General features: G+C 49.4%; 1 protein-coding gene across 1 annotated transcript in view; it reads right to left on the bottom strand.

Moving 5' to 3' along the window:
• FRMPD3 (FERM and PDZ domain containing 3) overlaps positions 1-24702 on the bottom strand; it is a 57309-nt gene that overhangs the window by 20903 nt on the left and 11704 nt on the right. The window contains 8 exon segments of the mRNA XM_059158091.1: positions 3636-3815; positions 5672-5761; positions 7832-7958; positions 8287-8423; positions 13043-13162; positions 14862-14993; positions 17713-17820; positions 21442-21546. Of these exon segments, the coding sequence (XP_059014074.1) occupies positions 3636-3815; positions 5672-5761; positions 7832-7958; positions 8287-8423; positions 13043-13162; positions 14862-14993; positions 17713-17820; positions 21442-21546 (999 nt within the window).

Raw genomic sequence — 24702 nt, 5'->3', positions numbered from 1 at the left:
ATTAAACACAGATACTGCTGATATGGGGTACCTCCAGGAAGCCTCCTTAATCCCTGAGCCAGAATTAATTTTGCCCTCCTCTGTATCCTGATATGCTCTTGATACCTCTTTTTTGGCACCCTCTTTGGGAATGCCACATATCGGCATACTTCTTTCTCTTCTACAGAGAGCTTCTAGAGGGCAAGGAGCCATGTTTTTCTTTTCGTTTCATGCTTGTACCTCCCATTGGATTTAGCCTGCTTCCTAGCAACACTGAGTTTATACTAAATGACCTTCAGATAGAAGCCTAGATCTTTTTTTTTTCCTCCCTCAATCTTCCTCTTTTTCTCCCATGACCGCATCCCCGATCCTGGCTCTGCTGCTTTATCTGCGAAAAGTATAAATAACCATCCTGTCAATTTCATAGGGCACCGCTTTGTAGCAATACACATAGCAGACATCTCTGATTCCAGATGCATTTGATCTTATGTAACAAAACTTGGGGGTGAGCAGCACTTTCTCAGTTAAATCCCGTCGTTAATGTAGGGGATGAGAGTTTCCTACTTGAAGGAATCTCACAGTTATGTTAGTTTCCTGTTGCTTCTGCAACAAATCAACACGGGCTTAGTGGCTTAAAGAAGACACATCTGTTCTCTTCTGGAGGTCAGAAGTCTGACTCCAGTGTCACTGGGCTAAAATCAAGGATCGACAGGGCTTCGTCCCTTCCACAGGTAACCCACAGTCCTTGACTCATGGGTCCTTCCTCTATCTTCAAGGCCAAGAAGGTCCTGCAGAGTCCTTCTCACCTCCCATTACTCTGACCTTCTCTTCTACCTCCCTCTTCTACTTATAAGGATCCTTGTGATGACATAGAGTTTACCTGGATAATCCAGAATAATCTCCCTATCTTAAGGTCAGCTGATTAATTCCATCTGCAACTCTAATTCCCCTCTGCCATATCACATGGGGTATTTACAGGTTCTGGGGATTAGGGCAAGGGCATCTGTGGGAGCGGGCCACTATTCTGCCTAGCAGAAACATTCTAATGCAAAATGGATAATTCCCCTGTGGTTTTTCACATGCACCGTATTGCCTGCTATAAGTGGGGCATACCTGAACTATCTACCACTTGACGGTTGCATTGCTCACCCAACCATGTGCTGTTTCCCACTCAGCAGAGTGCAACCTTCTCCTAGACCCCTCCATTCACCCATGCGATGTCCTGTTTATCCCGTAATGCGATCTCTCATCTCTCCATGCACCCGCCATTTGGCCCCTCCATGTGCTGTGTGCATAGCCCCAGCCTTCAGTGTAACCATGATACAGGCAGCAGGCAGGCAGAGTTAAGTATAATAAGACAGGTCCGTTGTGTGTACAAGAGGGGAACGTGTGTGGGCATTTGTGCGCGTGCGCTTGGTGAGTCTGTATATTTCACACTGGCTCTTTCTCATGACCACTGCTGTCTGTACAGCTCAGGCCCTGCTCTTGTCACTTAATCCCTGCGCTAGGGCCAGCATCCGCTCCTCACCTCCCTGGCTTCACACTAGCCTTGCCTTCAAAGCTTTTAGCCAGCTTATTCTGCCCACCCTCAATCTCTCCAATCTTTCTTTCTCGTTAGTCTCCTCTCTAGCCAGGCAACTATGCTTATCGACCTGCACATATGGCTTGCTTATTTCTGTGCTTGCTCTCTGCCAGTGAACACAATCCCACTTCTCTGTGCTAATCCGTGCCTATCACTTCAAGATCCAGCTTAAAACATGCTCTTGTGGGAAGTCAGTTCTTGTTAACCCCTTCCCATTCTTTTGTTCCATGTTCTGCACCATACTCACCTGCAAAATTTACTTTATGTTAACTTTTCTTCATTGCTGTTTTGCTTTTCAAGAAAATAACAGGTCTCATTTGTTTAGTACTTACTATGTATCAGGCAGTGTGCTGAGACCTTTTGCCTACATTTTCTCATTTAACCCCGAACAACACCTTTTGAGATAGGCATTTCACTGTGCAGTTGAGGAAGTCAGTGTTCAGGGAGGTTAAGACACAATTTCAAGGACACACAGCTTAGGAAGTGGCAGAGCTGGGAGCTAAACCTGGTCTGTCAGATTCCAGAGCTCCATACATGTTCTGATGTTGTGTTATTAAGGCAGGTTGTGTGTCTTTGTGAGGCTAGCCTCCCCAGTAAGACTGTGGTTCCACCTGGGCAGCATTCATGCCCATACCAGTGGCTGGATCGCTCCTAGAAATGAGAATAGCACCCCTCACTCAGTTAATACCCATTGACCCTGCTCAGCTTGGTTCCTCCTGGATCTCTGGACCCAGGGGTCAGTGGTTCTTAAATCTGGCTATACTAGAGGATCACTTGGGGAACTAAGAAGTAAATAAATCCTGATGCCCAGGCTGCACCCTGACCAATTTGATCACAACCTCTGGAAACAGGAGCCAGGCATCTGCACTTTTAAGATGTTCTCAAGGAAAGTCTGTTGGGCAGTCAAGTGTTGAGAATGACTCATACAACACAGAAGAAGAGTCATCCGGAAAGTTGTTTCTCTGTTTTAAACCCTTTTTATTTCTCAGGAAGCCATATCTACACTGCATGTCTTGTCTTTCCTCTCCCTTACATACCTGTCCACCCGGCTTTTTACCCAACAACCCTGGCAGAGGGCAGCAATCATTTGAGGAGGAAGTAGCCACAAGCCAATTAGGTATCAGCTCCAGGTAGGTTCCTAAACCAACGTGAATGCTGGGAATCACAGGTGGAAAAACTAACATATTAAAGCTTTCTGAGTTTCACAAAGACAAAAATAAATAAGTTGGTCTTTGAGAAACAGCAAATAGTGCATCTCTTAATTTGCTAACAACATCACCCCCCTGGGAAATCCTTTCGGAAAGAAAAATTGCATCTACTCTAACAACTTCAGCCAGCAGGCAAGCAAGGCTGCCCCCACCCCCACACTGGTGACTTGGGGGTTCAACAGGAGAGCCACGGAGTGGGTGGCTGACCATGGCTGCCAGACTCTACACAGGTAATAGGTGCTTGCCAGTCTGAAGGAGCGGATCTGTGGGGAAGGTTCTAAGATTCTGGAAGCACTAGACTCTGGGAGGTCAGATGTGGACTAGGCTCAGCCTGTTACGGGTCTCCCCAGGCCTCCGCATATTCACGCACCCCCTACTCCATGATTCCAAGTGTGTATGCCTACGGGAGGGCTCCCCAGCTGGTGTGCGCATATCCCTCCAGCCTCTGGGGTGGCCAGACAGGGCCTGGGGAGGCCATAGTTTCTGGGGCTGGACCATTTATCCCATCATTCCGCATGAATGTCATTTTCTGTGTGTGCTGTGACATAAGAAAGATCAGGAAGCCATGGCCTGGGGGTAGCTCCAAGTCCAATTGCCAATGCCCTCTGCTGAAGACCCCTTGTGGGTTGCTCTGACATTTCCTAGCCTTCCCTAGCACTGGCTGACCATACTATGTGGCCAAGACAGCATGTCCCACACGGCTGAGAAAGGAAAGAAAGATGAACCCAAAGGGGCCCAGGCTCTGAACCACTTAAGAATCACTGACCCTCACTGGGAAGGCTCAAACTCTCTTTCTCAAGTTTACTCCTCTCTCTGTTCCTAAGGCCTGTCCCTGGAGAGGAGCAGCTCCTCAAAGCTGGGCTTACCTTGGCATCCATGATGCTGGTCTCCACCCGGGCCACGCCCTGGTTCTCCCGGAACAGCTGGATCTTACTGATCTTGCTGAACTCGGACAGCACAGTGGTGAGGTTGGTTTTGAGGTCAATAACATGGCTGATGCCATGACGGGGTCCCACCAGGAGAGTGGTGGCCGACTGTTTCTCATCCTGCGGACCGAGTGTGGTGGGCAGCAGTCACAGAGAGAAGGGAAGAGGAGGCGGGAGGAAACAGAAAACTGGCATTGAATCGGTTCTGTTGGGAGGTCTGGAAACATCTGGGGCTTAGGGGCCAGCGCAGGGGGACAACTATGAGGGGTAAATGGTCTTGGAACGCTCCTATTCCCAGGGCAAGCCCCGGGTCACTGGATGCTTTAGCCTCAGCAGCAGGCTGTGAGGTGGTCCATGATAGGGCTGGCTCTAGCAAAATTGGGATATAGGGGAGGTTTGTGTTTTAAAGTTTTGCAGTGTCCTTTTCCCCACCAAGCCCCAGGCAGGGGCTTTCCATTTGCTGCTGCGGGCCACTCAGTACCCCAACCCAGTGTTCTGCCCAAGCAAGTGGCATCCTGTGTCTAGTCTTCACTTCCTTGCCCAAGAGCCACCTAAGATTGCACTCAGCCTCAGGTGTTGGGAGTCGACTGGGGGCTTAAGAGCAGGGTCGGGGAGCCCCTCCCTGTGAAGACATCTGTTCTTTGGCAAAACAGCAGTCTTCTTTTTTAAAAAAAAATTATTTTATTTTTTGAAGGATTTTATTTATGAATGTATTTGTTGGGGGCGGGGGGACACAAGCAGGGGGAGCAGGAGAAGCAGGCTTCCCACTGAGCAAGGAGCCCAAAGCTGGACTTGATCCCAGGTCCCTGAGATCATAACCCGAGCTGAAGGCACAGGTCTGCTTAACTGACTAAGCCACACTAGCATCCCAGCAAAACAGCAGTCTTAGCCCTATATGAATATCAGCAGTGGCAGGAGGGTAGACAGGGGTGGAGGGAGGGGAGTAGGCTTTCAGGGATCTGCAAGTACCCGTATGTAAATTTGTCCCTCTGTACCTGAGCACTATCAAGCCTGAGCCCTCTGCTGGCCCATTTTCTGGCATTAGCATCACCCCAAGGAACCTCTTTGGGTCTGCTATAGACACTTTGATAAGCGGCTTTCCATCAGTGTGACCCTCGAGCATGACAGCATGTTCCCCCGAGCATGACAAGCACCTGCATCCAGCAAGCAAGGTGATCTGAATTCCCTTCCACCATGGCTCACTAGGGTGGACTAGCCTGGGGCACAGATTTAGGGGGACCTCCCTGTGCGCCACCAGGGAGGGGTGTTACTACAGTGGGGACCCTGGGCAGGTAGGGGGAAGTATGCAGACTCAGAAAGCCTGAAGTTGGCAGAGGAGGGGATGGGGGTGCTGCAGGGGTAGGGGGAAAGGCAATGAGGCTGAGCAGGGGTTGACAAACTCTGGCCTGGGGCCAAATCCAGTCCAACTCCAGCGTTTACACGGCCCACACTCTGAGAATGATTTTTACATTTTTAAATGGTTGGAAAAAATTCAAAAGAACCATATTTTCTGACATGTGAAAATCCCATGAAATTCAAATTTCAGTGTCCATAAATAAAGAGATACTGGAATACAGCCATGCTCATTTGTGTCTGCATCGTCTATGGCTGTTTTCATGCTATAATGGCAGCTACATAGTTGTGACAGAGCCCCGCATGGCCTGCAAAGCCTAAAATATGCACCACCTAGCTCTTTCTGCAACAAGTTTGCTGAGCCCTGAAATCGAGGAAAGGGGACGCAGAACGGTCATGGAGGGATACTGAAAACAAATATGGCCTCCTACTTGACCATTTTACCAGAGGCAGGACTGGAGCACCATGGGGAGGGAGAGGGAGAAAGAGGAGGAAGAGAAAGGTCTTTAGAAGTGTTTGCTGACAGAGAATGCCACCCTCAAGCTCTAGTGGAGTCCCTCCTGCCCCCCACCCAAACCCAGATGCACGCAAGAGACTCCCTCCCCACCACGGCCCTCACTGACCAGGCCCACAGTGTTGAATAAAACGCCTGTGAAGGTCGGAAGTTCGTTCAGAATTCGAAGATACTGGAGCTTTGCCTGAATCGCAGAGCCCTGTGGAAACAACCCATGCAGGCATGTGAGAAGCCTGAGTTGCACAGGAAAAGCAAACCTGTGTTCTCAGGAAGGAGCATCAACATCTTAGGACGGGTGCTAGTCAGATGCGTCAGCAAGCCATGCTGGGTGTGTGAGTAGATCCTCAGGAAAACTGCAGCAAGGTTCCAGTTTGGACAACTCCTGCCTCCAGCCATCCTATCTCCCTTTCTAAACCCTCCTCTGACCTCCTGATCCTCCTACCTTAAAAACCCAGCTTACTCATTTTGTTCTCAGGATCATTTCAACACCTCTCCCTAGCTCAGACATCCCACATCTCCCACATCGTCTGCACCTCTGTCCTGAGATCCCCTCCTGCCGCCTTGGTATCAGCCATGCCCAGCCGGGGTCCCAATCAATGCCTTTAATCCTGAGCACCCCTAAGCCTCAAGCCTGCTCTTCCTCTGCCATTCCCTCATAGAAAAGTCTCTCGAAATGGTACCACTTCCCCTCGGCCTTTGAGCCAGAAACCTGTATCACACTGGGCTACCCTCACATTCTCTCACCTGACGGCCACCAGCCATGATCTCACCTTGACTGGATCTCCTAACTTCCTCTCTGACCTATCCATACTCCTTTCCCTCAACCCCTCTGCACTGTTCTAAGGGCAGAGCCTAAAACAGCAGTTTGAGCCTGTCAGTCACCTGCTTAAATCCTTCTGTGGCTCCCCGATGCCCACAGGATGTCCTGTCCCGATGTCCATGGCACACGACGTGCTCCAGAAACTGACTCCTGCCAGCTTCTCTGGCTTTCTCTCAGATCCCCTCTCTTGAGGCATGTGCCTTGCACTCTCTGTACTTGCTTATGCCGAATTATTTGCATTTATTTCCATGCACAATGTTCTCTTATACCCCCACAGCCTTGTACAGATGGATCTGCCTGCCTGGGAAAGTCTTCCTCCTCCTCCCACCTCCCCCTCATCTATACAAACCCCTATCTGTCTGTCAAGACCCAGATCTGGCATCAAACGCACCAATTCCTGGCCTTTCCTATCTCCCTAAGGCTGGGCTGGGTGTTCCTCCTCCTCCGTGTTTCCAGAGCCCCCACGCCTGTTGCATGGTGTTGTGACTGACTGTCGCTCTGTGTTGTGACTGTCGTGTTTCCCCACTAGCCTGTGCCTGACTTAAGCCTCTTCAGCCCAAGCACTAGGGGTGGGGGTGTCTTCAAAAAAATGTGTTTGCTGAGGAGATGGTCAGGGAGCGCTGATGTTCTCCCTCTGGGAGGAAAACAATTTGATTAAATATGCACAGCAAGGTAGGCCTGGCTTAAGTCTCTGAGGAAATTTGCATCTTAAAGGAGAAGCTTGTGGGTAATACAGGGAATCCCGAAGGGTAGTATATTGGTGGGGGGGGGGCACTGTGTCCTTTGTCTGTGTCTGTATGTTGATTATGGTGCCTTTAACCACCCCTCCTGCCTCTTGGGCAGGAAGCAACCAGAAGACTGAGAAGGGCTTGAGACCTTAAGGGCTGGAGGGTGGGGACTGGGAGTCCCTCAGAGGGTACAGGGTACTGCAGTGACGTGAACTCTCGGCTGCCCAGTGACCCATTCTCCAGGTCAGGCCGTGTCCCACCCGGCTGAGCTTTCATCTCCCAGAATTCCCTATTCCCCGCCTGACAGATTAGAAAACTAATGAAGAACAGAGAAGTCCTTTCTGTGGAAAACACGCCTCCCCAGAGTCCAGTGCTGTCCACACACAGCAAGTGCTCAATTGGCACAGAGGAAATGGGTGGAATGATCTGAGAACTGCCTCCTCCTGCATCTTGGCCCCTTTGCTTGGAGGATCCTGGGCTCCCCTGGTGATTTGGCCCTGAGTGGTCTCTGGGCGAGGCTCAGGCTTGGGGAAAAATCACTCTCCACCATCATCCCCCATATCCAGCCAAGCTGGATGTGTACCTGAGTCAAAAACTGTGTGTGTGGGGGGGGGGCGGGGGGGGGGTTCTCCTAGAAGACCAGACCTGCTGGGAAACCACACAGGAGAGTCCCATGGCCGCTAGCGCCCGAGCAGGGCACCCAATGGATGACACTGGGTACCTTGGTGCCGCTGGAAGGATGTGTTTGGTGGGCCTTCAGCTGCTGAGAGAGAGACTTCCGGAGGTTCTTCTCCTTGATGCCCTGTAGGAGGGAGGGGGGAAGAAAGGGCTCCAGGCCCCATTCCTTCCTAAAAGCAGAAAGAAGAAAAGCAAGAAATGAATGAGGGTGACAAAGTGGGGCAGAGAAAAGAAGGTGGTGAGGCAGAAATTAAACCTGAGAGGCAGAGGGATGCCGTCTGTAAGAAAAAGAGAGGGACGGGGCAAGAGAATTCCACTGGTCATGATTCCCTGGTAGAAGCTGGAGCTCAACGGCATCGCGGTCTAGGGGCGGGGAACCAGAATTCTCACTCCCACCCCAGGCCCTACATTCCTGGAAAGCCTAGCACAGCTCAACCATTGTGTTTTCTCCCTTTACAGCTATTTGCCCCCTTCCCAAAGGGCCCTGGCACAACTCACTCCACATTCTTGAGCGAGATCTTCTGACTAGGTCGAGTAGCTGAGACTGTGATATAGATGTGGAGGGCAGTGAGGCCCAAAAGCATCTCCGGCTTGGGGTCCATTCCAAAGCGTTCGCGGATAACATCGTTCCGACTCTGCAGGAGAGGGCAGTCCAAACCTGTCAGTTAAAAAAGGTGTTCCCTCCCCACAACCCCCTTCCAGCCTCCCTGCCCCATCTACTCTTCTGTATCCCAGAAAAGAACTGTGGTGTCAAGTAAGACATTCTAGTAAAAGGGGAGAGGAAGTTTCTCCCCTTGGGGGAGAGGCAACAGAAGAATCTTAGGTCTTGGGGACACTATATTGCTTCAGACAGGGATAGATGCACACAATGGCAAGGCCCAAATGGGCAGAATATCTAGGTCATTGCAAAAGTGAGACACGACACCACTCTCTTTCTTTTGTCCTGTACCAAGAGGCCTAAACTCACTCCCCAGCCATACAGGGATCCTCTACTAGCTCAGATGGGAATTGAGAGAGATAATGGGAGGAGCTCTCCATAGCGCTCTGATCCCAAAGCCCAGGGTGAGAGATGGATTGCAGGGATGGGGCAGATATTCTGATCCTTGGGGTCCGAAGGTCAAAAGCAGCAATGAGTCAATCCTCTCTGTTATCCTAAAGGGGGTCCCCTGGAACTACTGGCTAAAGTTATGACAGCCCCCAAACCCTAAGGGTCAGAGTCCCAGCTCTTGATGATTCAGCCTCGGTTAGACCAGTTGCCCATTTGGTTGAGGTGAAACCAAGATGAGCTGAGGGACTAGGGAGCCACAGTGGTATCACTGCAGCACAGGAGAGAGTGGAAAATGAATGTTTCATCAGTGATCATCTACGTAGAAAATCCAATGGAATCCACCAAATGCTTACTAAAACTAATGAGTTAGCAAGGCTGCAAGACATAAGAGCAACACACAAAAACCAACTGCATTTCTACATGCTTGGAACAAATGGTTGGAAATTCAAATTAAAAGTCAAAACTGTTTATAATAGCATCAAAAATATAAAATATTTAGGGAAAAATCTGTCAAAATGATTGAAAGACCTGTACACTGTAAACTAGAACATCCTGATGAAAAAAATTAGAGAAGATCTAAATAAACGTAAAAATATACCAAGTTCATGGGTGAGAAGACCTGGTATTAGTATGATGTCAATTCTCCCCAAATTGATCTATAGATTCAACCCAACCCTAATCATAAGCATAGCAGATTTTTGGTAGAAATTGACAAGCTAATTCTAAAATTCAATACAAAGGACCTAGAATAGCCAAAACAACTTTGAAAAAGAACAAAGTTAGAGGATAATTGCTACCTGATTTTAAGACTTACAAAGCTACAGCAATCAAGAGTGTGATGTTGGCATAAAAAATAGACCAGTAGATCAATAAAGAGTTCAGAAATAGACCCACACCTTTATAAACTGATTTTTGACAAAGGTGCAAAGACAAGACAGTGGGGAAAGGATGCTCTTTTCAACAAATGGTGCGGGCACAGCTGGATATCCATAATACAGAAGAGAGAGAGAGAGAGAAATTTAGTCGATACCTTGTACCGCATAAAAAAATTATGTCAAAATGGATCACAGACCTAAATCCAAGATCTAAAATGCTAAAACTTCTAGGAAAAAAAGAGAAATTTCCTGTGACCTTGAGTTAGGCAAGGATTTCTTCGATATGGCATCACAAGCATGATCTGCAAAAGCATTATCCATCAAAGAACACACTGAGAAATGTGACTTCATCAAATTGGTCTATGGAAGACACTGTTCAGAGACTGGAAAAAGAAACCACAGACTGGGAGAGGAAACTGCAAATAACATATCCAACAAGAAACTTGTATCCAGGAAGGAAGTCTCATAACTCAGTAACAAGAAGACAAAAAACCCCAATAAAAAAGTAGGCAAAGGATTTGAAAAGGCACTTCACAAAAAAAGATGTATGATGGCAAACAAACACATGAAAAGATGTTTAACATCATTAGTTGGTGGAAAATACAAGTGAGATACCACTGAGCACTACTAAAATGACGAAAAAAAATTACTAATAATACCAAGTACTGATGAGGGTGTAGAGAAACTGGAACTCTCATACACAGCTGGTGGGAATGTAAAATGGTACTGCCACTTTGGAGCATAGTATTGGAGTTTCTTTTTTAAAAAGGAAAGAAAAAGAGATCTCCTATATGATCAAATCATTCCATTCTTAGGTATTGAACCAAGAGAAAAGAGAGCACATGTCATACAAAGACTTGTGCATGAATGTTCATAGAAGCTTTGTTCTGGTAGCCCAAACCTGGAAACAACCCAAATGTCCATCAGCAGAGGAATGGATAAAAACATTCTGGTACATTCACACCATGGAATGCTACTCAACAATAAACAGTAATGGAGTAATGAAATACATAACAAGGGCAGATCTCAAAATCATTAGGCCGGGTGAAAGAAGTCAGACCAAAATAAATGTACATACCGTATGGTTTCATTTATATAAAAACTCAAGAAAATGTGAGCTCATCTATAGTGACAGAAAGCAGCTCATTTGTTGCTTGGGGGTTAGGGGTGGGGAGGGGATGACACAGAAGCCTGATATGCTTTATATCTTGTTCGTGGTGATGGTTTCATGGGTATAAACTTGTGTCAAAATCTATCAAATGGTTGCTTTTTATTTTTTATTTTATTTATTTATTTGACACAGAGATAGATCACAAGTAGGCAGAGAGGCAGGCAGAGAGAGGGGGGAAGATCACAAGTAGGCAGAGAGGCAGGCAGAGAGAGGGGGGAAAGCAGACTCCCCTCTGAGCAGGGAGCCCAATGTGGGGCTCAATCCTAGGACCCTGAGATCATGACCTGAGCTGAAGGCAGATGCTTAACCCACTGAGCCACCCAGGCTCCCAAATGGTTGTTTTAAATATGTGCAGTTTATATGTCAGTTAGACCTCAATAAAGCTGTTCTATATAAAAAAAGAAGAAATTACAGGTGAAGTTCATATCATCACGAAGAGGAGGGACAGAATAGACATGGTCTTGACTTACAAATTCCAAAACAATCGAACCAAGATGATCCCTGGAAGCTTGGATGAAGAGATTTAGGGTCAACGAAATGAGAGAGCTAAACTTAAAAAATTCAGAGAGGAGCCACAACTCATTGCAGCCAGAGTATTGGTGGAGGAGTCCAGGGCTGTTTTGAGAAATGTTCCTCACATTTGGGATTGTTAGAAGAGACAACCGTGATGTTTGACATTATCAGAGATGAGTCTGGAGTTATTTTTCTCTTCTTATCAAGTACTCTGTACATTCTATGGGCACCTAGAACTCAACACATTCCCAACTGATCCCATCTATTCCCCAAACCCATTCCAGAAACAGCCTGTATTCCTTAACTTGCAGAATGAGACCACCTCTCCCAGACACGTATTGAGTCAAAGCCCATTGGTTCCACCTTTTCATTATCTCTTGAATCCTCTCCCCCACCCCCGTATCCAAAACTGCCCCGGTTCTGGCCTCCCTCAGCACCTATGTAATCCTTCAAAGTTGCTTATCTGCCCAGACCTGCTCTCCTTTCCACATTTCTATACCCCTGCTCTGCAGCAGAATTTCCTTACCCCTGGCTACCCACCGAGAATCACCTGAGGAACATCAGCGTTTGGAGCGTGTTCCCACGGACTTTGATTGATTTGGTCTTGGGTGGAGGAGAATGGTTTTTCCCCCCCAAATCTTCTCAGATAATTCTAAGTGCAGTTAGGGGTAAGACCCAATGCCCTAGAGCAGTGGTTCCCGAACACCACTGGACATCATAATCCCTCGGAGGGCTTGTTAAAACGCAGGCCTAAATCATTTTGTGCAAGTTATGACCTGCCAGCTCCTTCCCCACCTGCTTCTGGTCTCTCCCAGTTCATTTCTTTTTTCTTTTTTTCCCCTCCCATTTCATTTCTTATTGCTCCTCACCTCCTGTTTTGCACTCCAGGCATGAGAAATTGCCCACAGTTCTCTCAACATCCTGTGCTGGTTCCTGCCACCAAACCTTGGCAGATGCCTGTCCCTTTGCCTAGAATGCACACCTTCCACTCCCTGTCCACACAAGGCCAATGTCCACGTATCCTTTGAGGCTAAGAGCACACATGCATCACTTCCTCTGTGAGGCCTCCCCTGGCCTCTTCCCAAGAAGAGTTGGCAAACTGCTTCTGGCTGCTCCTGGTGACATCGTACTCTGCCGTCATCATAGGACCATCACGCTATTTTATTATTCACTTGTGCATATGTCTGTCCATGAGATTTAGCAGGCTGGGTCGATTCTTTGTTTATCTTGATGGCCAGCCCCTAGCACAGGGCGTGCTCTGGAGGGAGCGCTCAGCAAATGTTTCTGAATGAGCTGATTTGGGCATCATCTCCTCACGGGAGGGAGGCATTGGGGATAGGGCCCCCCTGCTACTCAAATTGGCTTGGTAAACCTTGGGACACTGTGATGCTGACAGAGTGACATGGGTTACCTGCTCCCCCAAACCGAGAGCTCTGTCCAAACATCTAGGCGGGACTTGAGCCACAGCCAGCTCTGGTCACTGAGCTGAACAAGGTGGCTGTGGCCCACAATGGTAGCAGCAAAGGAGAGAGCCTTCACCTGGAGGTTGGAGTAGCTTACATAGAGACTTCAGAGTGATGGCAGAACAGCCTGACTGCTTGTTTGTCCATGGGTCTGTCTGTCTGTGTATCCCCAATCAGACTCTACCTGGATGTACAGGTACTCGAAAGCAGCAGGATCTCGACGCAGCAGTTCCACGGGGTCTTTGGGAAAGAAGCTTATTCGGAAGAGGCATTTCATTCCTTGGTAGTGTGTCCGCTGTACCACCTGAATCCCAGGGATGAGAGGGGTGAGGAAAAGAGATCTGGGAATCTGTGGCCCATGGCTGTAGCGGTAAGAGCCACACACACCTTGAGGTGTATCCTCAAGGCTGGGCTTGAGGCTGAGTGAGGTGGCCGCTTGCCATTGCTTCCTACCCGATCCAGCCCAATTATTCTTTGAGGAAATGTCTTGCCTACCCCTCTGGTCTAAAGAGACTAGAAATTTTTTTTAAAGACCTTTAAAAAAAAAGATTATTTATTTGAGAGAGAGAGCGAGAGAGAGAGCGAGAGAGAGAGCGCATGCAGAAGCAGGGGCAGTTGGAGGGAGAGAGAGAAGCAGACTCCCTACTGAGCAGGGAGCCCGATGCAGGGCTCGATACTGGGACCCCAGGATCATGACCTGAGCCTAAGGCAGACTCTTGCCAGACTAAGCCATCCCAAACTGACTAGGATTTTTGAATCACTTAACCAGGACATGGCTTTTGTCAACAATGGGGTCTAAGGCCCAAGACACAAGATGGGAAGAGGGGGCTCCTGTTAACTCTGCTGGCACTGAGCCTCTCTACAAGGTGAAGGTGTTAGCCCCGCAGCGAGAAAAGAGTCGGAGAAGTTAAGTGGCTGATGAAAAGCAAGTCAAGCTTTAAAACCCCATCTGGAGGTATAGGTGATGCAAGTTGGCCATGTATGTATGTATAGGTAACTGCTGAAGCCGCCATAGGTCATGACGAATCATGATACGATTCCTTCTACTCTTGCAGAGGTTTGAGGTGTGTGTTTTTTTTTCAATAAAAAAGTTTAAAATCCCATCTAGAAAAAGAGACCAATTGGATTCAGAAGGCCTCTTGAGGGGCCAGGGTGGTGTGTAGGCCTCCCTTCCAAGCTAACAATCTTCCTGCTATAGGTGGGAACCCATGAGGCTTTGGACGGCATTTGGGTGAGAGCTAACCTCGAACAATTTTCTTTCCTAAAGTCCCTGTGTGTGTGTGTGTGTGTGTGTGTGTGTGTGCGCGCGCGCGCGCGTGTGTGTGTGTGTGTGTGTATGTCTGATTTGGGGTTTTGCTGCATGTCCATTTAGGCATTTCTACCCAATGGCCCCTCTCCAGTTTCCTCCTTCCCTCTCTGGGAATCCTGGTTGGCCCCCCTGGTTCTTCCTGGTGCCTCCCCATTAGTGAAGTACCAGCCAGCATTTCAGGTCTCCCCAGACTCTTTCTCCTACTCTACCTTGAAAGTTGATGTGGGTGACATGCTGCCCATCCCCCACTTAACCCATTCTCCGCCCACACCTGTCCAGCCTCAGTGGTCTCAGTAGACCCCACTTGTTGACCTTTTCATATTACAGCCTTCAACGGAAGGCCAAGTTTCCCCTCGGAGGCAGAGAAGTCTAGCAGGTAGGGCCTCCAGGAGACAGCAGGCTTGACACCACTCTCCATCCCAGTATTCTGGGAGCCAAGCCGTGACTCACCACCCCACACTTTCCCCACTAGAGACCGAGACTAACAATCTTCATGCCCTTCTCAGGTCACGAGGAGCACTGCCAAAAGCCCGCTGGATGTGGTTAGTACAGAACTTAACTGAGAACTGTTCATTTCTGGGGGCTGGCTGGCTGAGGAAATCATTATGAATTTTCCAGAAAGAGGATGCCCGGAGTCCTCTTCTCTAGTAGAGGCCACAGACAGCTCCCAAGCCAGGCCGAAGGAGTTACTTACATAAGCCAGGGGCTGCTTGTCCTGGAGAAGCAGGAACTTGTGGTTCTGTTCCGGCCCAGCATACTCAAGGACCAGAGCGAAGTGCTCAATGTACCTCAGGGAAAGACGGTCCTGTAATGTTACCATCACATCCTGTGGAAGAGAAGAGAGCCTTGAGAGGGGGATACATTCCAGTTCTACACCACTCTTGGCACCAAACATGGGAGAGGGGGACCACACACCAAGAGAGATGGTCCTGGGCAGGAGGCGGAGCCCAGGAAGAGTGACCAGACGGAGACATGGGCCTTTAGGGTGGCCCAGGCCTCCTCCAGGCTGAGGAGAGTAACCCATGAGTACTTGGGCTCTGGGGAACAGCAAAGGTGCAGGGTGGTAGACGGAGAGGTTTCTGAACTTGGCCTGGCCAGACATTTGGCAAAAGGTGGTCATGGCTCTCCCTCCCTCCTTGCAGTCAACAAAATGTTTCTGGAGTGCCTACAAAGTGCACCACTGAATAAGGAAGGCACGATGCTGGTTCTTCCCCCACCTTGCATAAGTCAGGACGTTCACTCTAGCTTGTCCATCAACCCTTTCCTCAGGAGCGTACAAGAGCAAGAGCCCCAATTACGTGATTAAAAAGTAGACTATTTCTGGATTCATAATCTAAATCGAATGACTTGAGTCACTGGCAAAATGTTCATTTTTGATTGTAGCTGGCTTTTGGAGATGATCAATTTAGCAACTTGAAAAATATGTCCATGCAGAGAAACCACATCACGTGTCTTGTGTACAGTCATAAATCTGACTACATCGAGGCTCTGTCTGCTCCGCTGCCCTACTTTTAATATTAGGATGTCTGCAAACATGTCCTTGGGGGCTGCCCAGATGTCAGTTTTGAGACTTCTGTCATCTATTTGCTGTGACTGCAGCACACACACTGTGTGTGTGTGTGTGTGTGTGTGTTTGGGTGTGTGTTCATGGAGTCAGCACAACTCAGCCCCCAGAGGCCGGAGAACAGCCGGCACGGGAATGTGCAGCTCCCTTACAGCCAGAGTTGCCAAACAAGCCCCTCCGTGAACATTCAAGGACGCCAAGCCATTCAGATGTGAAACTGGAAACTGGTGGGTACTTGAGAGTGTCTCTTTGTAGCATTCAAGTAGTTACAGAGGCGCGAGTGTGGCTGGAGTTCTGGCGGGGACAAATGAGGTTTTCTTTGCTGTTTAGCTGCCCTGGAATTGCGAATGCCCAAGCTGCTGATTGCCAAGCTGGTATCACAAGTGGAACAGCCCCCGTCCTAGGCTGTTGATTCAATACCCAGGTACCTCTCTCTGGGACAAGTGGCTCGGCAGCTTGTCTGAGCTCCAAGGAATGGCAGCCGCACCTTTCCTGAGGTCAGGATGAGATCACAAGCCAGGGGACACTGCTGTCCTGAAAGGCTGGGGGTACCCGGAGGCAACAATGTTGTTGTGTCATTGGGTTGTTGTGCGGTCGGGGGATGCTCGGAGAAGTCTCTGAGGGGAATGAGAGGAGCAAATGTTCTGGTGTGGAGACAGAGCTTCAGAGGACATACTGATGAAGAGAAATAGCCACATCTGGAGGAGGTGGCACTTGGACACCCTTGGGTGGCCTAGCTGGGTTTTGATGTCCCTTTCAGAGGCTGAGACCTCCAATAGGCCAGAGACCATCCCAAGACACCCTAAGGAATATGTTTTGGTCCTAGGCCCCTTGGGGGACCCACCCTGGCCTAAGCCTTCCGAAGAGACTCTCAGTTTCATCGACACGGGGTAGGTCTAGTGTTCTATAACTTGGGTGCTACTGGTACTCTGGGCAGGACAGTTCTTTGTCATTCAGGGACTGTCTCACTCCCTGTAAGATGCTCAGCATCTCTGACCTGGAGAGACTCAATGTCAGTAGCACCCCAAACCATGGGATGACCCCAAATTTCTAAATGCAGTCCGGGAGGGGCTGAGAACCCTGGCTGAGAACCGCCGGCGAGGCCGACCCTGAACACCTGATAATTCCTCTTAGACAATTTTCCTGGCCCAGGGATTTCATTCTTTATAAGGTTGTCTTGGCCCCAGCCTGGGGACCTCAGGATGCCTTTGAGCCAAGTGGGTTTTCTGGGCAGATAGATGCTATCTCATTGGCTGCATGGAAATTCATTCCGAGGATGGCATTCTCTTTCTGGAGGGGGTCCAGAAGAAGTAGGAGTGGTGATTTCTGTCCCAGATCCGAGTTGAACCTGGGGGTTACTCATTTCCTTGTCCCTCCTCCTCAGGACGAAGGGAATCACTGCAGCTTTTGGACAGCTGGCTGAGCTCTTCAGAGTCACAGCTCAGTAACTACTTTTCTTGAGAAAGGAATAGCCAAAGGGACTGTTGCTGGACGTTTCAAATCTTGGTTCAATGCTTAAGATCCGATGGTTATTTAAAAAGCAAAGCATGGCTAGGCTAATCTCCCAAGAGATTGTGTTTGTTGATTTCTGTGTGTAAATGTACATAGGTGTTATCGTAGCAATATAAATCACTTTTGCTTTATAAATGTTTTAATGATCTTCACGCCCCTTAGCTCCTGAGAGCCTTGAAGGACCCGGTATAACATGGACACAGAGCAGCGCACAAGTAGGTGCACACGTGCACATGCACACACACACCAGACATGTGTAGCTGGGCACTCAGATTCTCGCCTCCCCCCACACACCTTCCTCCAAGGGCTATGTGTTCTCGCAGCCTGGGGCTCACAGAGGCAGAAGCACAAAGGCCACCTTGTTCCCCAGCAGCAACTCTCCACAGACCCAGAGACACCCAGGAATGAGCAGCCGTGTGTGCCCCAGAGAGGGCAAAGTCTGACCCGAGAGAAGGGAGACTGTATGTACCTTAACAGTCGTCCGGCCATCAAAAGTGAATGATTTGATCTGCCCATTTTCTAAGAAGACCTTCAGGACATTGGGGATGAGGAGAAGAGCTTCTTTCTTCATCATTTTCTGTGAATAGGCAGGGAAAGGTCAAGGAGAGGGGCTCATTTCGAAGGCAGAGGAAAGCCAGAGGAGGGGTATAGGAAGGAAGAGAAGGGGGTGAGTGAAGGAGACAGGGAGCCAAAGGTATGGAAGGACAAGGAGACAGAGGAAAGAACAGATCAGTGATCATGCTACCTGCAGACCAGAACCAAATGCTCTACGAAGACATTGGGCCATATCGAAAGTTCACCTTTCATTTGGTATCATGGCGCACCCCCATTCTACTGTGGCTCAGCCTTCCACAACTAGGGGTGATGCTTGGCCCACAGAGACCACCGTACCCTAAACAGCAGATGGAAGGCCTCCTTAGGACCCACCCACTCACTGGCTCTTATATGCTGACACTCCCCTTTCCACCAGGCCCTTTGCAGGCTGAGATCATGTCCACCTCCGTGCCTTTGCTCTGCCAACCCCCATAGTCTCCTAGGTCCTTTCTGACCTGGCCCCTGCCTACTTCTCCAGAATCCTGTCTTGCCAGTCCAGGTACCCAACCTGCCCTTTCATCCTGTATATTTCTGACAACTGATCGTTCAGGGACCGTGTCACTCCCTGCAGGACGCTGCGCATCTCTGACCCTGAGACGCTCAATGCCAATAGCATGCCAAATCATCGGCATGTCCCACAACACCTTCCGACATTTCCCAAAGTTGAGAGGGGGCAATGTCGACTCTGATTGAGGACCACTGGCAAAGCCCATGTTTGAACACCTGGTAACTTCTCAGCAAAAGTTTTCTCAGCCTCAGCCCAATGTCCCTTGACTTATAGAGTGGTTAAGTTCTCCATAAATATGTGTTAAATAAAGACTGTTCTCTCTGCCTTCCTCTTTCCCTCTGTGGCCAACTCCTACTCATCCTTCAAAACCCAGCTTAAATACCAATTCTGTAAAGTCTTGTCCAAACTCATCAGGCACTTGGACCTGGTGTTCCCATGTGTTCTCAGGGTAATATCACACACACCTCTTTCAGTGCTCTTAGCATATTTTTGAAGAATGTCTGTCTTTCACAAATGGTGAACTCAGCACTATTTAATCTTTGTAGTTCTGACACTGAGCAGAGTTCCTGGCACAATTGGTGCACAATACATGGGTGTTGAATATATGAGCAGTAGATATGTAACGTGTGCTTACTTAAATGATTAGAATCACCAGGAGAGTCCGATTGTTTTCCTGGGCCATCACCAGTTCTAGAGGAACCAAAAAGCTTTCTAAGATGGCCAGAAATTCTTAATTCAGTGGGCATTCACCGAGCCTCTTGTATATACCTCACACTATGCTAAGTAACTTCCATGAGAGCCGGGCAAAAAGAGAGGATTGGATTTGGTCTTATAATCTTGTTGTAGAGACTGTGCACGGCCACGTGAATCCACTAGAAAGCAAGTATAAACCCAAACCAAACCAACAGGTGTAAGATGGGTAAGATTTCCTAGGTGAGGTGAATTAGATTTTGATCTAATGGTGGGAGTGGACTGTTAGAGAGACCAGAAGAACATCAGTCTACATCTGGGGACCCTCACAGACATGAAGAAATGAACAAGCAAGTCCTCCCTGGTTGGGATTCAGTTGGGGGCGGTGGAGAGTCAGGAGTGGGTATAATGTTGGGAAGGCGTGGCTCCCTGGTTCTCGGCCTGATCCTGAGATGCCTTTTTCCCACCAGGCCCAGGCTGATGACACCCAGTGGTGGCACGTTTTATTTAGCACACTGGGTTGGACTCAGATAATTACTTAATTGATTTTGCTTAAAAATAGAGTTGGCAAGGAACACCCACTGGATTTATTTGTGCTCTGGCTGCTAAAGCCCCGGAACACCGAGGCAGAGGGAGGATGAGACAGTCTTGGAGTCACCTGGGCTTGGACTCCCCTAGGTCCTGAGCAACAGTGAGGCTGCTCGGCTCCACACTGGTTGCATGGGGATGGGGGTTGTGACATCAGGTCACTTCCGGAGCACAGCTAGAGTGGGAAGACTGATGTCTGTCTGTTTCTGTCTTAGTCAAGGGCCTTACACTGCACGTGGTGGCCTGTCCAGGAGTGACAGAAGGACCCTTGGGTGGGTCCCAGCCACTCTGGGGCACTTGCTTTGAGGTTTGTCTGGGGTCGGGCCTTGATCTTGACTGTGGCTAGCTGAGATGTAGGAGAGGGGAGTCATGTTGGGGGGAGGGGAGAGTGAGGAAGGGGGAGTAGAAGGGAAAGGCAGAGAGGGGAGGAGAGAAGGAGAGGAGAGACGGAAGGGAGGTTTTCACTGGGCGGCCTGGTCTTCAGTGATCACTCTGTAACACTGAAAGGGGATAGTCTGTCCTTTCCAGATTCAATTTGCATCTCCTCTGGCTTTTCGAGGGGTTAGGACACACATGTCCCCTTAGTGGCTTGGCCCTTGGAGTGTTCTTCATCATGATCCCAACCTCCTACTTCTCTTGACGGAGATGGAGCCCAAACACCAACTATGCGATGGCTTCCCCAGGGGGACCCTGGAGTCTCCTGGCTTCTCAGCCTTCCCTGAACGGGGATGGGAGAGGGCCTGGGCTGAGGCTGGGATGAGTGCCAGGGAAAAGGCCATGGAAGACACCTTTGTTCTCTAACCCTTCTTCTGAGTGGCTCTGTTTCAAAGAACTACACCAGTGCCTGGCACCCCACTGACTTCCCCGCTCAGGCTGGGCCTGCTGGCTTTTCTCAGTGGCAGCTGTTCCTCTGTACAGACAGGCCATGGGCCTCCCGGGAGCCTAGCCCGCAGACGCCTGCAAAAGCCCACAAACGGCTGTTAGCTCAGCTCTCCCTACCCCCCACCCCCACCCTGACCTGGCTATCGCGGACTTCTGCAGGCTCCTGGGGCGCTCGGGCCATAATCCATGACTGCTTAACACACACCTCCTTGCTCTCCACCCATCTCTTCTCTGGGCTTATCTGGAGCAGACAGCTCAGCTCAGGGAAACCCCAACAGAACAATGAGAAAGACTGCAGGCTGGCCATGACCTCCCCGCACCCAGCCTGGCAGCTGCACAGCAATGGATTGTCAAGGATCACCTGCTTGTTGAAACCATACCACCCAGTGGGGGACACTGCATCGTCTCAACCCAAACCACTACCCCCCAGAACCCCCCAACATCACTGAGCGGTATCCAGGGGCAGGGAAGAAGTGTTTCTTTTGCATCCCTTGCTGTGCTGGGGACACAGCAGGTGCCTAATGAAAGCTCTGCGACAATGAGAGTCTGTATCATTTCCCCCAGGCTGCTAGCCGATGTCCTCTCCGGTCAAGCTGGGCCAGAGCAGGACCACTTTGATGCGAAGAGAGATCGATTTCACCAGCCGCTCTGGCTTGGGATCTTCAGAAAACTACTACCTCCTTCCTGCTTCTGTCAAATAGCCCAGGGATATTTGTGGAGCGCTGGCTCTGAGCCTGAGCTAGACTAAGGGGGGCCCACATATTCCTAACTCACTGCTAGTCTGCAGCCCTGTGGTTCTCCCCGTCCAGCCACATAAGGCCGCCTGCTCCGCCCGCTCCAAAGAGCAGCAGATGAGCACCTGCTCCAGAGGGAGACCTCCAGGGCCTGACTGATTCTAACTGAGGGCCGAGGGCAGGGAGCTAAAGCTGCACTTACTGCGTCTGTTTCTCCAACGGCCACCTGCTCAGAAAATCGGACCTTCGCAGGATTCAATCTCAGCCTGGCCTTCTTTGCGGCGCTGATGAAAGCAGATTTGGGGGACTGGAAAAAGAACAGAAGGCTGGTGAGTGCTCCATCCCCGGAAAGAACCTGACCTTTGCCACGCTGGAGTTAAGATGTCTCAGTACATGAGGAACCACAAGGAAGCCCAGTGTGGCCAGAGCAGAGTGATGGAGGGGGAGCTGGAGGAGTTGCGCTCCAAGAGGCAGGTGGGGGCTGGGTCACGTAGGGCCTTGTCAGCCATGGTCAGAACTTTCGATTTGACTCCACTGAAGCGTTTTAAGCAGATAGGGTCTGACTTGCATTTTAAAAGGATGCCTCTGGCTGCGGTGTGGAAAACAGCGTAGGAGGGTCGACACCCAAAGTAGGGAGACCAGTTTGGAGTCTCCTATAATAACACAGTTCAACTATGATGGTGGCCTGGGCTAAGGTAGTCATAAGGGAGGTGATGGAAAGGGAGTGAATTCTGGACCTATTTTGAAGACAGAACCGAGCGATGTGTTGACGGATCAGATGTGGGAGGCGAGAAAAAGAGAGGAGTCAACTGGAAGTACGGAGTTGCCACTTACTAAGGTGAGCAGGACTAGGGGGTACATTGGGATTGGGACTCCTTCAAACCACCTCCTCTACTGGCTTTGTCATGGAGCCCTGGAGTCCCACAATCAAGAATCCCTGAGAGTGAAGTTCCCGAAGGCCCCTGCCAACTGGGAAGGGGATCCATTACGCTATTTTCCGCCATTAATGCTGCAGTTGAAATCCATTTACCAGATCAGCCACAGGAAGGGAGGGCCCTAAGATAAAGACACACCAGAAACAAATGTCCTCATCAGGACTTGGGCCCTGGTCCCAGTTGGGTCTCTTCTGGAGCCAGCAATCTCATTCCCCACAAAGGGTGGACTGTAGGAAGCCACCTGTTCCACCCAGGTGCACTCGAACCTCAGGCGGTGGGTCTCCTTCCTGGCTGCATGGCAGAAAGAGTGGGGCAGCTTTCCAAGCCCCTGATGCCCAGGCGCCACCCCAGATCAATGACCTCAGATTCCTGGGGCTGGGGCCCAGACATTGGCATTTTCTTTCTTTCTTTTTTTTTTTTTTTTTTAAAGTTTCCAATGACTTCCAAATGTGGCTAAAGTTGTGGAGAACCACTGAGCTAAAGGCACGGAAGACTTCTCAGCCTGAGCCACAGAGGTGGTTTGTTGGCAGCAGACGGTATGGCACAACAAAATCCAGGCCTGGAGATCATTGCAGAAAGTGATTACAGTATTGATTGTTCGTGGGAGTCAAGAAATGCCTTTGGATGTTGTGCAGCTTGGTGCTTAAATCCTGGGCAGGGGCTGCAGGCTGCAGCAGGAGCACAGGGCAAGGGCAAGATAGAAAGATGTGGAACTCTGTTCAGGCAGCGCTGCTTGGCTCTGTCTCCATAGTAGTCTGAATGTCTACCTGAGGCACCACAGACACAAAGCAGGTGAAATCTTCACTTCTACCCATCACTCCCTCCTTTTTCTGTAACCATCTGTCATCGGATGCCTTCATGCACCGTGGGGAATGAGGCATCTCTAGAGGCCTCAGCGGGCTATGTAGTCCACCCTTTATTTTTACACGTGAAAACAGAGGCCTGGGAAGAGGGTAGGATTTGCTCAAAGTATCAAAATAATTTGGTAGTGGAGCTGAAACTGGAATCCAGATTTCCAGCATCTTGGATTGGTGACTAGGCCCCACAGCCCACTGAAGCGGGGTGTCCATTCCCCATCTTTCCTCCACTGGTTCCGGTTTGATGCTGGTCCTATTGAATGGACCTTTGAACATATGAAGGACCACAACTGGTATCCTTCCAGGTCTTTACCTATGAGGAAGGGACAGCCTCCTTGGGATCCCTACCAAAAGTCTCAGATTGGATCCTGCCCAACACATACGACTATATACAGAAGATCCAGATATTTTTATAGGAGCAAAACCACGAAGGAGGAAGTGGAATTGCCTATATTTTCAGGGCTTGTAATAATTTCCGGTGTCTGTGGTAGAGCTATTTTCAGCTTGTTCGTGCCTCATTCCTCACTGACCCTTGTCCTGTCCGTGTCTAAGACTCCGTTCTATTCTCAGTCTTCAGACTTGATCACTGATGGTGACTCACTCATCACCAGCTGGTCCTGACTACATGTCACCGACTCACGTCTAGCCTGGTGCCTCCACACAGGTGACGTCTGCCTTGCAGTGGGATAGGAGGGGCTCTCAAAGGTCGCCCTGTTCCAAAGCATTTTTGAAGCTCAGCTGCAGGGCCTGAAGTTCTTAATGTGAGGGTCACTCTCTTGAGTGAAAATACTAAGAATTGGGAAGGCCCTGATCAAAGCATGAATGTGGTCCCAAGGAGGAGTAATAAACATAATTCCTGGGCTGTATCCTGCCTGCCACCTGTTTTTATAAATAAAATTTTATTGGTATACAGTTGTGCTCTTTATTGGTATACCCAGGCTTCACCTGTGTTTGTTTTTGCAATATCATGCATCACCTACAAAGCTTATGATATTTACTAGACAGCCCTTTACGGGGAAAAAAGTTTGCTAACCCCTGCACTAACTTTTTAGCATGCACTCCCCACTGTTTCTAAAACTTTCCTGATGGTAAGAATCACTGGGGAGCACTTGCCGAAGCACAGATTTCTAGGCCCACGCCGGACTTAAAAAAGTCAGAATCTCTAGGAGCATAAGGCACAGGAATTTATATTGTTGAAAATGTCCTAGCCCATCAGGCAGAGATTAATTGAGTACCTTCAAGCTGGGACATCTGAGCTCTTCACTGACCCCGTTTTTCCCCCTCAAGCAGTTGGGAATCTCATCTTGCAACAGGCCCCGTCGCTGGCGAAAATGAATTTTGGCTGGGAGCACGGGACCAGAATCAGGAAGCACCGTTGGGGGCTACTGTAAGCCCCTTGAAGCCAATATGAAGCCAGCAGCTCAGTGGAATAAGCAAGAGACGAGAGGGCCTGCCTCCCGCTCAGGACTGAATTCAGCAGCTGGTGATTCTCTGACCATTTTTCTTTTTAATTTGGTGGCTCTATTAGGACAGATTTCAGGGTTGGGTTCAAAGTCGGGTACATGGCCCAATATTTTAGTGCAAGATAGAGCCCCACTTGGATTGCGAGAGGATAAAACTTGGGTTCCTGCAGCACGGACAGCCTCCTAGTCTCCTTTCCACTGGTTTATT

The sequence above is a fragment of the Mustela lutreola genome, chromosome X, assembly GCF_030435805.1.
Source record: "Mustela lutreola isolate mMusLut2 chromosome X, mMusLut2.pri, whole genome shotgun sequence".
Taxonomy (NCBI): Eukaryota; Metazoa; Chordata; class Mammalia; order Carnivora; family Mustelidae; genus Mustela; species Mustela lutreola.
Note: the sequence above shows the minus strand (reverse complement) of the source record. Positions and strands in the feature narration are given on the sequence as shown.